The sequence below is a fragment of the Pinus tabuliformis genome, chromosome 3_2 (assembly GCF_031772625.1).
Source record: "Pinus tabuliformis cultivar Carrire ecotype Pingquan chromosome 3_2, CPIR1, whole genome shotgun sequence".
NCBI classification, from domain to species: Eukaryota; Viridiplantae; Streptophyta; class Pinopsida; order Pinales; family Pinaceae; genus Pinus; species Pinus tabuliformis.
This window is the reverse complement of record NC_142302.1, coordinates 547,908,041-547,924,945: the sequence shown is the minus strand read 5'-3', so window position 1 is coordinate 547,924,945 and position 16,905 is coordinate 547,908,041. Positions and strand designations below refer to the sequence as shown.

Here is a 16,905-nt window from a genome sequence, read left to right as displayed (position 1 = left end):
TGACCATCTTCTTCGTGATTGTCGTGGAATCCCTAGGATCTTAGAAGTATGGTCTCACAATCTGGCTTGTCCCTCATCGTCCTCTAAAGCTCATGTCGATGTTCAATCCTCAATTAGAAGTGGTAAGAAGAAATGGAAGATTCGATTCCCCTATAGGCTATGTGAAGGCAACCATCTCCTTCACCTTCGTCCTCTTATGGATAAAGCTTCAGTTGTTTTGGAAAGTCTTACAGTTTCTTCGCCTCCACTTCTAGTTGGCTATCAGAGGCTCTCTTCAGACCCTCTCCTGGTTGACAAAGAGATTAACTTATACTCTTCTCTTGTCCACCCTTCTCTTCTCGAACCTGGCTGTACTCAGCCTATTCCTGACCAACCATTGGTCGGAAAAAGTGTCAACTTGGATTCACCACCCGTTGATCACTTTGTTCCGCAAGAGCATCATGATTACATTGTTCATGTTCTTCTCATCTCGTTAGATTCTCCTGAGTCTGAGAACAACCCTCCTATCCCAACTGATTCAGAGGGTCCTTCTTCAGTTCTTGTAGAGCATGGGGGAAATCATATGATACCCCCACCAAGTAGTTTTGTCATTTCCTTCGACTGGAGCCATTTGACTACTTTCTGCCTTCCATCCTATGTGCCTTTCCAGATTACTGTACTCGCCTATGATAAGGCCGTACCGGGCACTCTCTTAGATGAAGGTGTGTCTGTCAGTCTTATGCCTTCTACTACTTGGAAAGCTTTGGGCTCCCCACAGCTTGTGCCTATTACTCAGAATCTGTTAGCATTTTACAGAGGAACTCGTCAACCTTTAGGGATCCTTCTGAAGTTCCCTGTTACATTGGGAGGCAAAATCGTCTATATCGACGTGATGGTTGTCCAAGGTGCTTTAGATTTCAGTCTTCTCCTTGGTCGTGACTATATTTATGCCATGGGGGCTCTTGTTTCTTCACTTTTCCATGTGGTTTGTTTTCCGCACGATGGAAGAATGGTGACTATTGATCAATTATCGTTCTTTAGTCACCTAGTGCCTCCTGTACCACTGTCATCCCCCGTCGGTTCTTATCTGCAAGCAGTACCTTCTTTACCATAGGTCAATTATGTGGCTACCTGTTCCATTTCCGCCTCTACTGATGATTATGCAGATGGTCTCGTACATCATGTATTGGGGACATTGGAACTTGATCTGTCATTGGTGTCTAATGACATGTGTTCCTCCCAGAGCGCGATTCTTCCATCCAGTGAAGATATCTTGGAAGTCATGTTTGTGCATGACCCATGAACAGGATTCGAGGATAGTTTTGATCTTGTCACAACCTCGTTTAAAAATGAAACAAGGATCATCGAGCATATTTCCTTGTCTTGTGTCAAGCTTGTTAAAAAATGAAACAAGGGTTATGAGGATAGTTTTTTTACTGTGTCAACCTCATTAAAAAACGAAACAACTCCCTTTCCTAATCGAGTCTTTGATTAAGATCTCGTAAAATCCAAGTTGAGTCTTTCCAAGATCTCGAAAGTGAACCTTCATTCCATCCACCTCGTTGACTGCAATGAAGCTTGGCGGGCATGCGCCTTGATTTGTGTCATTATGCTAGGGGCATGCGAACTTATAATAAGCATAGTTTTTCATTTCAAGCTGGTGTAAACATTAAACCTTATCCAAGCAGAGTTCTTTGTGGTTCAAGCTTGTGTAAACATGAACCCATATCCGAGTTACATCTCGTGATTGCCTTTTTTATCCGCTAAATTTTGCTAGATGAGCCTTGGTTGTTTCATTCCATCGCCACCATCTCTTTGGCTGATCATATGCTTTCACTTGGTTGTTTTTCCTTTATTGAGGGACCGCAGCAATGAGTGGTTTTATTAGCCAGCCTCTTGACCATTACATGTTTTGAGCAGTTCCACCATTGCCGGAACCAGTTGCTACCTTTTATACCACTTGTTCCTCTAGGACGAGTCACCTTTAAGCTCTTTTATGACTTGTAAAAGATGTAAAGATTGCCGAGTATTTTTTCCCTTTTTGACTCGTTAAAGAGAATAAAAAAGGTGGTCCACTTTCAAGTTCTTTTCTGACCGTATAAACATGAAAATATTTATGGACTTTTGTCGTTTCAAGTTCGATACTAGTTATGAAGCGACGTGTCTTTGATCGCTTTTTTACTTTTCGGATCAGGGCCACTAATTACGAAAAGTACTCCTTGATTGTAATGGTCAAGCGGTTCTCTCGAGTATTATTTTATACTTTTTCGGGCTCAAGGGACACAAATTTATGAAAAAGGACCCCCCTGGAGTTTTCTTTTCCGTGTCTTTTTCAAACTCTCTAAACATCATGAAAAAGACCGCGAGTTTTCCCTTTGTCGGACTCATTAAACCTTGACGACATTGGACTTGTCACCATGACGAGACTCGAGCTTCTTCTCCCTAGGACTCATTAAATTATTACTAGGTTGGATTCGTCCGAAGGTCGAACTTATATTACAAGCATATGCTATCCCCTTCAAGCTTGTTTTCAAAAATAATTGGGGTACTCACCAACAATGATGGGGGAAAATTCGGAAGTCATCATTGGTTACCTACAACAGCTAATCACTCTTGAACATTGACACTTTTGCTTCTCATTGGGTTGGGATATCTTCACATCGTCATTGGCCTTCCAGGGTTTTGGGTTGCCATTTTGCCTCATTCCATCTGATCCATGTTGTCTCCGTCAGACCTCTGATCCCTTGGTACCAATATGCTGCCACCCTCCGGAGTCGTGTTGCCAGCATGTTCAAGAGTATAATCCTTCTGCAGTTCACACCCTTACCTCCTCCTTTGATACTTTGTTTCACCATCTACTACTTGTTCCTTATCTCACATCGTTGATGGGGGAAACATTATGGCCCTCCTGCGACAGATCATCTCCTGTCGACACCAGCTCATTATCCAGGAGATTGGTCTAGAGATCCCCTTCGGTACCTTGGAGCTTGCATGCCTCAATGGCAAGTTCTTCGTGCCTGACAATAGACTTTCATCATTGGTCTTCGATTGGGTGATTCCACGAGTGTTTGACTTCAGCTCATTTTTCACACTTGGTGGATTGTACTAGACAGTACCTTGAGAGCCATTAGCATTATTGGTGGTTTCTCTCACACTTGGTAACAGTTTTCATCATTGACCGGTAATCAAGTGACTTTCTATCATGCTCGGCCTCAACAAATTTGTTTGCATGCTAGAATTGTACTAAGATCAGTTAGGGTTTCACAACCCCGAACTAAGCTTACATATGTTCGGGCTGCGTGGATTGGTTCGTGATTACATACATGACTCTTTTATTGGATGGCTACGACCATACCTGAGTCTTCATGGATGGTTGTGACCATACCTTTTTCATTATATGCGGTATTATCAACTGGGTAGTTGTGTCCATACCACAAACCACGTTTCATATGTCTTTTGGATGGTTGCACCCATGCCTAGACTACATGTATTTCACTATCAGAGATATCAGTTGTACTTGTGCCTGCAGGTTCTTCAAAGTGGTGTTCCAGTTCGGTCATGGTTTTGTAAAGCATTTCACCCCTCCCACTCTCTCGGGATTCATGCTTTAGGGGGCATCTATTACACAGTAATTTGTCACTGCTCTCATCTCAGTCCCTCTGTTGTGTCATGTATCCAATAAACATGTTCATATCTTCCTACTCATGAAAGAAGATTAAGCAAATGTTCTCAAATGCTGAAAGTTGACCCTTATTCCCTAAGTTTTTACCTTGTCGCGAGTAAGCCTTTAATATATGCGACGATCCTCTATCATAAACAGTCTCATCGCGACACCATCGCAGGTGTACACCTGTTTCCTACGATAGTCGAATTTTAGGGCCCGACGCGAGGCTGCCAGCTATTTATCGCGATGATTGGTCTGCATGCATTTCCTCCTTGCAATGTCGTCGCTGAGACTTAGTTCATGACTAGCGATGATCCAGATTGGGTGAGTTTGTTCAAACAATTGGCCCTCTGGATGTCTCTAGAGTTGGTTGTTGGGTCACCCTTCCTCCTCTGGGATGGTGGTTCCGTCTTTTGTGCAACCTCCCTTGAGGATAAGCTCCCTCTCCCTCATTTCATGGAGACTCCTTCTCCTATAAAATCACTCACCATTGCTATGATCTGCTAGTTCTTTTGGTTGGACAGTGCTGTTGGTTCTTTTGAGTTTAGTAGATAGCTTTGGTGTGAGTGTGACAAGTGTGGGATTGCTAATAGTTTGGTAAGAGGTTGTGGAGTGCCTAAACTTTGTATTAAAGCTTGTGAGTGAGAGAGAGATATTGTCTATTTGGGAGACCCATTTGAGAGTGAATGCTTGAAGAAACATACTGGCTGGACCCTCCGAGAAGGCTTGCGATGTCAAGACTTGGTTGTAAGCTTTACTCTTGATTCATTTTAATACAATCAATGATGATTTCCTATATCTTGTGTATAATTTACTTGATAGCTTATGATTTCTTGAATTTATAAGTAAATAGATAATTTTTGTTCTCGGTTATGTGCTCTGTGGTTTTCTCGTAGTGTTTCAGGTTGATTGCTCATTGAGGAGAAAGAAACGGAAGCGGGAGCAGCGCAACGAAACATCATCATCCACTGGTTTGAGGTAGGCCTCCAACTTTTAAGGGAATCAATTGTTGTTTTGTCTTTGTTGTGACTAGACCTACTCTAGGGCTAGAGGGGTTGCCTCTATCTGTAGAGGGAACACTTTCCCACTTCACAGTGGGAAAATGGAGAAATTGCAGCTATACCTCCAAGAGTGAGGTGGAGTGATGTAGATCCTTAGTCCCAGAGTTGTGGAATTTCGGGAAAGGTCCGTTGAGGCGTTCTCCTCATGGATCAATATCTTGTTACAAGGGCCCATAGTATTTAGTAGGAGGAGGATAATTGTTAGTTAGATACCGAGGAGTGTAGAGCAATGTTGATAGCAGAGTAGGAGGCTCAGTAGTAGAGTCAACAACAACATAATTTTCCCAGTAGATAGTTGCAAACATAGTTCATTCAATTTTTTTTGGATGCTTCTCAGTTGCAGTTGTTATAGTGCAACAACAACAGTGAGAGGTAGTGCTACAATACATTCCACAAGTGCAGGATAGGGTTGGTTGATAATCTCGTTCTTCCTAAGAGGGTGTGTTGAAAAAATGTAGCAAGAAAGACTCAGTTTGACTTAGCCTTGGTCAAATTGAGAAAATTCAAAATTTCCACATCAACAGACAACTTGGAGGCAGTTAATTGAGGTGACATGGCTCTTGTCACTAAGTTAACTTGGTAAATTTGAGTTAATGGGCTTGGATTTCAGTTTGAATGTGTTGATTGCTAATTTTTAGCGATCCAGTTTAGTTATTTCCAGTTGTACTCAGTTAAACTAGTTCTAACAATTAAAATAACTAGTTGGAGTTCAGTTGTATAGTGGGACAATAGTCTAACTCACGGATCATCCAGTTAATTGATCAATCAACCAAAAATAGCTCATGCATGCAAGGAATTCAAATTACTTAGTTGTGGTGGAGATTCCAAGGTAGTGTAACATCAATTGTAAACTAGTGTTAAGTGTATAGGTGTTGCATGCAACCAATGATCAATCCTTGGGAATTCTGCAATCAATTTAGAGGAAATTACTAAATAATATGGGCTAATTTCCTCAAGATTTGCGCAAGGAAATAGGGGCCTTGGTGAGAAAATATTTGGCTAAGTGTTGGCCAAAACTTGTTCATTGAGCAAGAGAATAATTATTCTTTTGCAGGTTGATCTCAGAGTTGGAGCTAGCAATTGTAATAGTTTCTTAATTCATTGATTAATGCAAACAAGATTGAGGGGTTTTTCCCAGTTGGGTTCCCCTAGAAATCATTGTGTATTTGTGGTTTTTCTTATTGCATGTTGTTCTAAATTGTGAATTTAATTTCGTAGATCAGTAGAGTATAATTGTGTCTCTTGATTTTAGATTAAATTTCTTGAGTAGTTGCAATTTCTATCAAATTTCTACATGTTGGAAGTTGAATTTAATTTTGCATTCAATGAGTTCCCACACTAAAAATTTGAGTAAATTTATAAAGATATAAGTTTGATTAAAAAAATGTAGTTTTTTATTTTCCCTCCAAAAATATTTACAGTTGGGGATGACATCATCATCTTGAATCCAATTGGTTCCTTTAAGTTTATTTTGTTAATACATTTTTCATTTTGATGCCCATTTTTGACATCAAAATTCCCCTAATGACATATTAACAAAAAGCATGTTTGTTTAAAAAAAAAACATGTTCCTCAGTTTAGATTTCATATTCAATGAAGATATTGGTTCAAAATTTGAATTATTTGATGAGGAATAGGTATGTGAAGATGTACGCTTTTCTGGTTTAATAAATAGTGTTAATTTGAATGAATAATATATCACATACTTGAATATCCTTGAGGATATAGGGGAAACTATATATCATATTAGAATAATACAAATTATGATGTTATCGACCACTCTTCTAAGGAGAAAGATTGACCGCTTGTTGACTTTGGACATGGAAAGTGGAAAATATTATATTCTATATCACCACTTGTTAAGTTTGGTCAGGGAAAGTGGAAAATATTACATTATGTATCTTAATGGCCCCCTATATTTGACAACAATTATGATCTTAGCAGAAAGGAGAATTAAAGCATTGATGTTTTTGCACATTTTTTTAAACCCTATTAAAGGCATGCATAATATGGTCTCCTTTGTAATTAATGTTGTTTTTTTATAACTTAATATAAGGTAACATGTGCCTTGGATCCTTCTCTCATCTTGGATGATGAAATCCATATTTTCCAACAATCAAACATTGATCTTGCTATGGATAGTGATAGTGATTGTGTCCCTTTTCCTCATGTAATTGCAAGGTTTGCATCAAAAGGAGAAAACAATGTTGAATGTAAGCACATCTATGATATCATTGCAATGATAATCCATGCATGTGATGAAATAGATAAAGAGAATTCTCACTCCTTGGTTGTAGGCCCTTAGAATGGTTACCAATAGTTGGTCGATAAAACACCTGATACATATACAAGTATTCCCATTGTTAAATATGATTCGTGCATGTGATGAAGGTAAAGGAGTATCACACAACAAGAATGATCTCACACCAAGATCGCCTTCTAAATTATGTGATACATGTAGAGGCATGTTTCAATTTTATTAGACAATATTTGGTGTGAGTAGAGACTCCACGGTTGTCTTGATGACCTTGCATTGTGAAAATTTGAAAAGACATTTACAACCCTGCTTGCAACCTCAATTATGCTTTTGCATAGTCATATTTATGCATTCAAACTTGGAAGATATTTCCTGTTGAAGGTAGTTCAACCTCCAATATAGAGTGGACAAGTGCTACCTTAATGGGAGATGCTAAAATTAATAAATTTGACTGTGTCAACATGTGGCATGTAAACAACCTAGAATGCAATGGTAGTTAAGTGATGTCAGTTCTCATCTTTGTAAACTATATAGTGGAAATACCTCTGATGAAATTATCTATATCCAAATATGAGGTAAACATTGATGTTGGTGGTCTAATTTATATGTCTCATGCATATTTTAGGATACATGCCTAACCTAAAGATTAAGTTGGCTCATCTTTCCCTCAAAATATATTTGAGTCATAGCTCAAAATACCACATAGTGTGTTGATGGTTTTCTTTAGAATAACATATATTGAGAAGATTTCCAAAGGGTGGATGATAGTTATATATATATATATATATATATATATATATATAGATTTGAGAAGTGTCCCTATATGTTACAACAAAGATGGTGACAAGAATAGATACCAAGTGTTGGGTGTCTATTAACAAATCTATAAGATCATAGGTTATAACCTTCCATTGAAAAATAGATTAGAACAACATTCAACTTCTTTATATAGCAACCATCTTCAAGATTACGTCTAGGAAACATGTAGCTATTAGCCTTGGAACCTTTTTGAAGATGTCATTTAGGAGAAAATAACCAAGGTCATTTTCATATTCATTCTCGCAGTTGTGGAGATGCCATCTTACAATATCCATATTTTGACACTGTGTTGTTTTGCATAATGAGAAAATGCAAAGAAAGAGGACATTATAATTTGGAGAATCGAGGTGGTTGCATTGCTTAACATATTTAAAGGAGGTGAAATATGTTAAGCAATGCAACCAACTCCACCTGGACATTCTACATTAGGGTAGGAACAAAATAAGTCTTTTGAAGAATAGTCAAGCTAGAATGAGCTCTTCAAGCATTTCATTTTGTCTTGTGGAGTTGACATGTACAATGATGAGATTATGAGGTCCTCATGCACTCTTGACAAGAGCACATATCCCTGAGTTAGATCAAATTGTTACCCCTCCTTCCATTAGGGATATTCACGTGCAATTTTGATGAATAAGATAATTTGATGGCATTCTAATTTTTGGATGATTTCATTTTTATTGAGGCATATTACTTTTCACAATGCATTGTCCACATATTTCAAGGCATATTTTGGCTTGTTGTACACACTTAAGAATTTATTTTACTGCCACATGGAATGCTCTATAGCACTCTCTGAGTTGACCATTTATTGAGTTGATTTTTCCATCTATTGTGAAGGTTGGTTCAAATGTGTGGATGGTATGATAGATGTGGGGTTACTTAAAGCATGATATCATGTAATGGGGGTCACTTGAGTGACATTTTGTCTTGAAGGTATGACTTCACACTCACTTAAAATAAGTTTGAAAATGTGGAGGTGACTTAAATGACACCACTTGAAGACTAATTAACTAAAATTGAGCCATTAAACTAATCTATTTCGACCTCAATATGGATGTTGAGGGTTATTGCCTTGGCTTTTAGCATGAGAAGTTACTCGCATGCTTCATAGAGGTCCCTTAACCCAAGATATCATCATCAAAGTGAAATTGAGACATTATTTGGAGGTGTTGGAGCATTATATTTCATATTCATAGAGTTACTTTCATGATTTTGCCTCCTTTCAAGGATTTTATTTTTACTTGGCAGATTGTTTTGAACATGGAAGCCCATTCAACCACTTTGGAGGATCTTGGGAGGATCAATTTGCAACCCCTCTCCTACAAAGCAGGTTGAATGATTCCCATGTAGCCTTGAAAGTCTCTCTAACATGTGTAGATGCTCCATGAATCTCTCTATGTTGCAAATCATTCCTCCGAAGATCCCTCCAAATTGATTGAAAAAATGTCTTCCAAATAAAAAATAAAGTCTTGCAAAGGGGGCAACTCCATGAAAATAATTACATAAATTATGGAAAGTAATGCTCCAATACCTTCAAATAATGTCTCAAAAGGATTCCCATGGTTATATCTTGGGTCAAGAGATCTCCATGAAGCATGGGAGAAACTTGCCAAGCTCAAAAACAAGTCATAAAACCCTAAACATCCATAATGATATTAAAATCGATGGGGTTGACCCCTCAAATTTAGTTCATTGGTATTCAAGTGGTGTCTTTTATGTTAGCTCCAAATCATCAAACTTATGTTAAGTGAGTGTCAGTAATATATTTTCAAGATAAAATTTCTTAAGTGACCCCATTTACGTCATTATCATACTCTAAGTAACCCCGCCACTATTATCACAACGACACATGTGGATCACTCTTCGCAATATGTGAAAATTATCTCAATAAATGATCAACTAAGAGAGTGCTCCATAGCCTTCCATGTGGCAAGTTAATAAAAAGTACTAGTGTGCACAACAAGCCTAAAAAATTGCCTCAAAAATTGTGGATCATGCCTTGGGAAAGATGAGATTCTTCGAAAATGTGAAAACATCGAAAAATCACAAGGTCATCATATTGTCATGTTCATCAAAATTTCATGTTAATATTGCTTTTAGGAGGGATAACAACACACATCTTCACTACACGTATAGTTAGATCTATCTTAATAGGCAATATCACTGTTAGAATTGTTAGAGCTTGATTAAGTGTAGTTTTAGAGTGATTAAATGCATTGTCAAGTGTAGTTTCAAAGTGATTAAATGCACTATTAAAGTCGACTTTTGTATTTTAATTAATTTATTAACTCTAACAAATTATCGAGAAAAATTAATAGCATACACTAGGGGAATAATGCCATATCATATTACATGTGAACCAATGAGGAAAAAGATTGCTAAAATTTAATAACTAAGAAAATAAACTTCTTTTTAAAAATAAATTTCACTAAAACTTTTGACATGGTTTTAAATTTAGAATGAAAATAATAATGATTCAAAGAAATTTAACTACAAGTTGAAAAAAATAGTCACATGCTCTCCCCTAGGGTTCAAATCCCCAATGAGACTTTGGCCCATTGTGATAAGGTTGGAAGGGTATACACCCGTTGGGATAGGCCCTTTAGGTGCCTTGGGATGTCTCGACCCTTGCTAAGTCATAAGGTTCTTGCTAGGAATTGGCTTTTGATTTGTCCGCAATAGTCTAGGGGTTATAGTGGCAATGAAAGTTGGGCCCCACTTGGGTAATCTTATTGAGTTACTAATTCCGGAAGATCTAAATTGTATACTAGCACTTGATTTCTAAACGAAAATTGTGTGGTATATGGCATGTTAGGTGTGTGAGAGTTATTTGTAAGAACATCAAAGATTTTTTTTTTTTATGATAAAAGTCACTAAATTTAATTGTTCAATATTAGTGAAGACAATTATTATTGGTTATTCTTAATGAATATGCATTGAGTCATTATCTTTATGTTAGGAAACAAATTTTCCCTCTTATTAGACACCTAGATATTTTAGACTATTAACTTATTTTTTTACATTTAAGAAAAATAAATTCTTAAAATTCAAAAATAATTTTAATTCTTACTTTAATCCGAAAAATAATTATAATTATATATATATAGATATATATAAAATCATTATTAATACTACTTCCAATATTATATTATTTTTACAAACATTTAACTTTAATTCATATCAAATACATAAAATTATATTATTAATTTATAATTTGTTAGATTTTAACAATATGTTCTTATATGTTTTTATATAACACCATGTAATTTGTAATTGGTTGTATCTTCTTCGGTTGGTTGACAATTTAATTGGTTGTAATTGGTTGTATCTTTTGAAGGAGCGTAAAATAACATAATATTTACCCAAATCCAATTCTAATTGCACGGCTGTACAGTCCAGTAACCTATAATGTCACAAGATAGACATGAATGGTGTAACAATGTCATAATACCGAGATGAATGTTTTTTACTATGTTATTTAGAATTTATAATATGGAGATGAATGTTTTTTAAATTTATAATATGAATTTGGAATAGGTTTTAAAATTATTTTTTTAATTTAAAAAAAAATTAAAAAAAAATGGTTTAAAATTTCAATTTATTTAATAAAATTTAAAATTAATTTTTTTAGATTATTAAAATCATTCTCCCCGTTATTGGATCATTTAATTATCTTAAATTTTTTCACTTTATTAAAAAAATTAAATATAAAAATAAACTACTCTAATTTTATGTAAAACTCAACGCATAAAGCTTTAATCTATGCAGAAAGTTTTTTAAGAAAATACAACAAATTACAAATTAACGTAATTTTATGTTTTACTATGATTTTATTATAATTTTATTCATGAGATATAGATTAAAGTTAAATGTTTTTAAAAATATATGATATTAGAAATAACTTTAATATTAATTGTTATTTTATGATTGTTAATTTCAAAGTATATTGACATTTTTGTAAATACTAAATACTATATTATCTAATGTGATTTGTTAAAAAAAAACTGAAATTACTTTTGATTAATTTGAAATTCATACTTTTGATTGGTTAGAAATTTATATGTGTGACTTACAAACCCTTTCCATCATAAATATTCCCTCCCCATAGAAATAAACTACTCTAATTTTATGTATAAATATATGTAGAGAGCATTTTAAAAAGATACAACAAATTACAAATTATCATGATTTTATGTTTTATTGTGATTTTATTATAATTTTTTTATATGAAATATAAATATAAATTAAATATTTTTAAAAATATATAATATTAGAAATGACATCAACAATAATGGTTAATTTCAAAATATATTGACACTTTTGTAAATATTATATTATTTAAAATCATTTTTTAAAATTAAAATAAAATTTAAAATTATTTATGATTTGTTAAAAGAACTTAAACTACTTTTGATTGGTTAGAAATTCATATTTATAACTTAACGGCTCCCTCAATCATAAATACTCCCTCTCCATCAAAATAAACTACTCTAATTTTATATAAAATAAATTCTATGCAGAGAACCTTTTAAGAAAATACAACAAATTAGCAATCATGTTTTACAGTGATTTTATTATAATTTTATTTATAAAATATAGATTAAAATTAAAAGTTTAAAAATATATATAATATTAAGAATATCTTAATTTCAAAATATATTTAATTTTTATAAATAACATAAAACCACTTGTGATTTGTTAAAAAAATTAAACTACTTTTGATTTGTTAAATATTTATATTTATGACCTAAAAGACTCCTTAATCATAAACACTCCTTCCCATGAAGAGTGATTTTTTTTTTAATAAAGATTATGTTATAAATACTCCCCATGAAGAGTGAAAAAATTCTTGAATAAAGATTATGTCTGAGCCCAGGTTCAAACCATGGGACCTTTAGTGTGTAAAAAATCCTTCCAATAAAATTCGAGCCCAGGTTCGAACTGGGACCTTTAGTGTGTAAAAAATCCTTCCAATAAAATTCGCGTCCAGGTTCGAACTGGGGACCTTTCGTGAGTAGAAATATCCTTGAATAAAATTAGTGAATAGAGATTATGTCTGAGCCCAGGTTCGAACGGGGGACCTTTCGTGTAAAAAAATCCTTGAACAAAGATGATGTTTGAGTGCCAGGTTCGAACATGTTTTTGAATAAAGATTATGAACTGGGGACCTTTCGTGTAAAAAATTCCTTGAATAAAGATGATGTCTGAGTGCCAGGTTCGAACATGTTTTCGAATAAAGATTATGTCATAAATACTCCCCATGAAGATTGAATTTTTTTTTGAATAAAGATTATGTCTGAGCCCAGGTTCGAACTGTGGACCTTAAGTGTGTAAAAACTCCTTTAACAAGGATGATGTTTCAATTCCAGATTCGAATTTTTGTTCGAACTGTGGATTTTTGTGTAAAATATCCTTGAAGAAAGATAATGTCTGAGCCCAGATCGAACTGGGATCGAACTGGGACCTATTCCTTTAGTAGAGATGATGTCTGAGTCCCAGGTTCGAATTTTTGTGTAAAATAGCTTGAATAAAGATGACGTCCAAGTCCCAGGTTCGAATTTTTGTGTAAAATATCTTGAATAAAGATGATGTCTCAGTCCCGGGGTTCGAATTTTTTATAGAACTGGGATTTTTGTGTAAAATATCTTGAATAAGATGATCTCAGTCCCGGTTCGAATTTTTGATAGAACTGGGACCTTTGTGTAAAAGGTCCTTGAATAAAGATGATCTAAGTCCCGGTTCGAATTGTGGATTTTTGTATAAAATATCCTTGAATAAAGATAATGTCAGAGCCCAGATCGAACTGGGACCTATTCCTTTAATAAAGATGATGTCTGAGTCCCAGGTTCGAATTTTTGTGTAAAATATCTTGAATAAAGATGACGTCCGAGTGCCAGGTTCGAATTTTTGTGTAAAATATCTTGAATAGAGATGACGTCCGAGTGCCAGGTTCGAATTTTTGTGTAAAATATCTTAAATAAAGATGTCTGAGCCCAGGTTCGAACTGGGGACCTTTAGTGTGTGAGACTAACGTGATAACCAACTACACCACCCAGACAGCTGATCAACGTTGAGCTGATTATTCTTCATCACGATTGTCTCAGATTAACTTTAAAACAAGATAGTATATGAAGAGTGAAATTTTTTCTTGAATAAAGATGATGTGTGAGACTTAGGCTCGAACTGGGGGCTTTCAGAGTGTGAAACTAACGTGATAACCAACTACACCATTAAGACACCTGGCACGCTACGAGAATTGTGCTCCACAAAACTTGGTACTGTCCACATTAACTTTAAAACAGGAAAGTATATGCTGACACAGTCGACGACGAACAGAGGAGAATCATTAACGTCCTTCCTGTGTAATTAAAGTAGTAGAGCTTTCTATCAGTTTGCTTGAGACTAAGTTCCGGTGCGTATCCGGGGATTCGAACCCTGGTCAGCACCGTGGGAGGGTACTACGATATCACTACACCAGATGCGCAGTGTTTTTTTCAGTGCATTGTCTCTTTTTATCTCTTTGTTTTGCAGCTGATAACGTTGTTTTATTTCGGACTCCATGGACGAAAGAATGTTGCAGGCCTTATTGCAGGTTTGAGGGTGCTGCGTATATGCTGTAAGTTTGTCATGGGTTTTCTTTCACATCTCTTAACATCTTTTGTTATATTTAGCCGTGCATTAGATTCGGGGGAATTTTTATGTTTTGGGAAAGCTAAAATATAACGTCAGAATGGTTTCTGAAATCTGTGAACCTTAATAGACGATCCTTTGGAGGCTCTTTCTTGTTATTTTGGAGCATTTTTTTTTTGGCAATATTGTTTATGGCCATTGATGAAATTGCAGAGCCTTGCCTGCTATCGTTGGGGACAACTAGTTGGAGGTTGGAGATCGGGTACAAGTATGTGTCCATTAAAGTGGAGCCTCCTGCGACTAAATTCTGCAGTATAACCATTGACATCGACTTCCGGAAATGATTGTTGCCCAATCGAAGGAACGACCTACAGACAAACAAGGATTCCACCTGCAATTCCAATCATCAGTGTCAGGGTTGCTGGTCATCCACAACATTTTTATTTTTTTTTATTTTATTTTAATTTTTTATTTTTTTTATCTTCAAGTCGAAAAAGCTATATTGCATTTATATCAGAAATATAAACAAGAACATTATATCAGTTCAGTTGTTCTTCATATACATGATATAAAAACATACGAAAGATCTATCACCAAGGCTCAGACCAAAACTGAAAGACGGAATTGTTCCACATATATGAGCCTATAATAGGATCGGCATAAACCAAAAAAGCTCCCAATAAGATTGAACAGCATCTGAACAGGACTGCCTAATGAAACCAAAAATTTACAGACAATAAAGGACTGAAACTATAGAGGACTCGCAGTCCATAGCAAATCGAAGGCAACAAAAAGAAACGGATCCTGGTATACTGCTTCCGGCAGCAGGAGTATGTAAACACTCATGAAGAACCTGCGATCACTGGAAAAGCAAAGCTTCAGCGACCAGAGAGAAATATCAGAGCTTACTAGAAAACAAAACCAGAGAAAGATGAAAGAGCCAGAGTCAAGAGAAGGTTAGAAATCAGGAGGGAGGAAGTCCTGAATGGATATAATATTGCCCTCAAAAGAAACCTGCAAGAACCATAAACCTGGAGCCATCCGGAGCCCTTTTTTGGATAAATCATCTGCGGCTTGGTTAAGATCCCTCTTGATGTGACGAATGGACACACCCTTAGATCTGTTCCATAAAAAATTAATCCTATCAATCCATCCAGAGAGCTGCGGTTTCCTTATGATGTTCTTACCACGAAGACCATCAACCAAGACCTTAGAATCACCAAAAATGGAAACATCCTGGAGATTGACAAAAAGACAAAAATGAAGAAGGCCAGCAAGGGCCATCGCTTCCGCCTTACTGTTAGAACCACTCCCTCCATTCCAAAAAAGATGATAATGGCAATTTTCATTTACCACAATAAAAACCCCACAGCCACATTGGCCATCCTGTTCAGCCCCGTCGAAGAAGGCTCTCGGCATAGCAGACAGGTCCTGCTGACTCACACTTTCTTTCTGATCTGGATCCTTGGATATGCTTTGCGGGATCGATTCAAATATAGAAGAGATGGTGGAGATAATTTCCATGAGATGGGAGACCTTACCATTGAAGACAACCTTATTGCGCCATTTCCATATACACCATACCGTAATGATGAAGATTGATCTCCATGATTTCTTTTGAAGGCTGCACCATAAAAAAGCATCAGAAATAGAAGAATGAGACATGTGCTGTACACCATGGGTATTCTCCAGATTCCACCACAGAAGACGAGTCTTCTTGCAATCAAAGAAAAGGTGGAAGTTGGTTTCTTCTTCAGCCCAACAGATGGAGCATACACCCGGACCCTGCCAACCGCGTTTTCTTAAGTTATCCCAAGAGAGGTTCCTATTGTGAAAAGCCAGCCAAGAGAACAGGATCATTTTTGAGGGGCATCCTGTTTTCCAGAGAATGGGCGGAAAGGAGGGTTTGAGGAGAGAAGGTAGTTTGCTAATCAGATCTTTGTAAACATCCTTTACTTGGACAACATATAAAACCTTTGAACTTCTCCAAATGAGATCATCATGTTCCTTTGAACGAAAAATTCCACAGTTCCTGAGTTGGATTTTGATTTGGTCCCACTGCAAAGCTATGTCTAAAGGCATCCCCATACATTCAGCTTCCTTCCATAGGGGAATCGGGCCATTCCATCCAGCAATAAGACTCTCCCAGTAAAATATACCTTTCCTGTGGAGAAAGTCTAGAAGAGAATTCTGAATCTCAATCACTTCAGCACCACCCATAAAACAGTCTTTTCCAATGAGAATATTTTTACCTGTTTGGAAATGCCAGAATAAATTTTCCAGAAAAAATTTGCCAATTTTCCGAAGGCTTTGCCAAATAGGAGATCCCCTAGAAGAGCCTAATTGCTCCTTTCTGAGCCAATATGCCAACTTCTTCCTTCTTAGATATTTGAAACGAATAATGTTACTCCACGGACCATCCTCGAAAATGCCTCTCCATAGAGTCCTGCATAGTAAAGCTCTGGCAAAAGATTTCAATTCTAAAAGCCCCCAGC

The 16,905-nt window shown here is 36.1% G+C and overlaps 1 protein-coding gene and 1 non-coding gene across 2 annotated transcripts; both read right to left on the bottom strand.

Annotated features, from left to right (window-relative positions):
- Nucleotides 1-13,764: 13,764 nt before the first annotated feature.
- TRNAV-CAC (transfer RNA valine (anticodon CAC)) lies at nt 13,765-13,838 on the bottom strand. Its single transcript has one exon. It is a non-coding gene; the product is annotated as a tRNA-Val (tRNA).
- Nucleotides 13,839-15,367: 1,529 nt separating this feature from the next.
- LOC149181674 (uncharacterized) lies at nt 15,368-16,630 on the bottom strand. Its single transcript, XM_089414288.1, has one exon. It carries the CDS (start codon nt 16,628-16,630, stop codon nt 15,368-15,370), a length of 1,263 nt encoding a protein of 420 aa, XP_089270414.1.
- Between the last annotated feature and the right edge of the window lie 275 nt (nt 16,631-16,905).

What these genes read in the sequence shown, in the direction of transcription:
- LOC149181674 (XM_089414288.1), bottom strand. Translation starts at nt 16,630, where the DNA reads ATGGGTGGTGCTGAAGTGATTGAGATTCAGAATTCTCTTCTAGACTTT.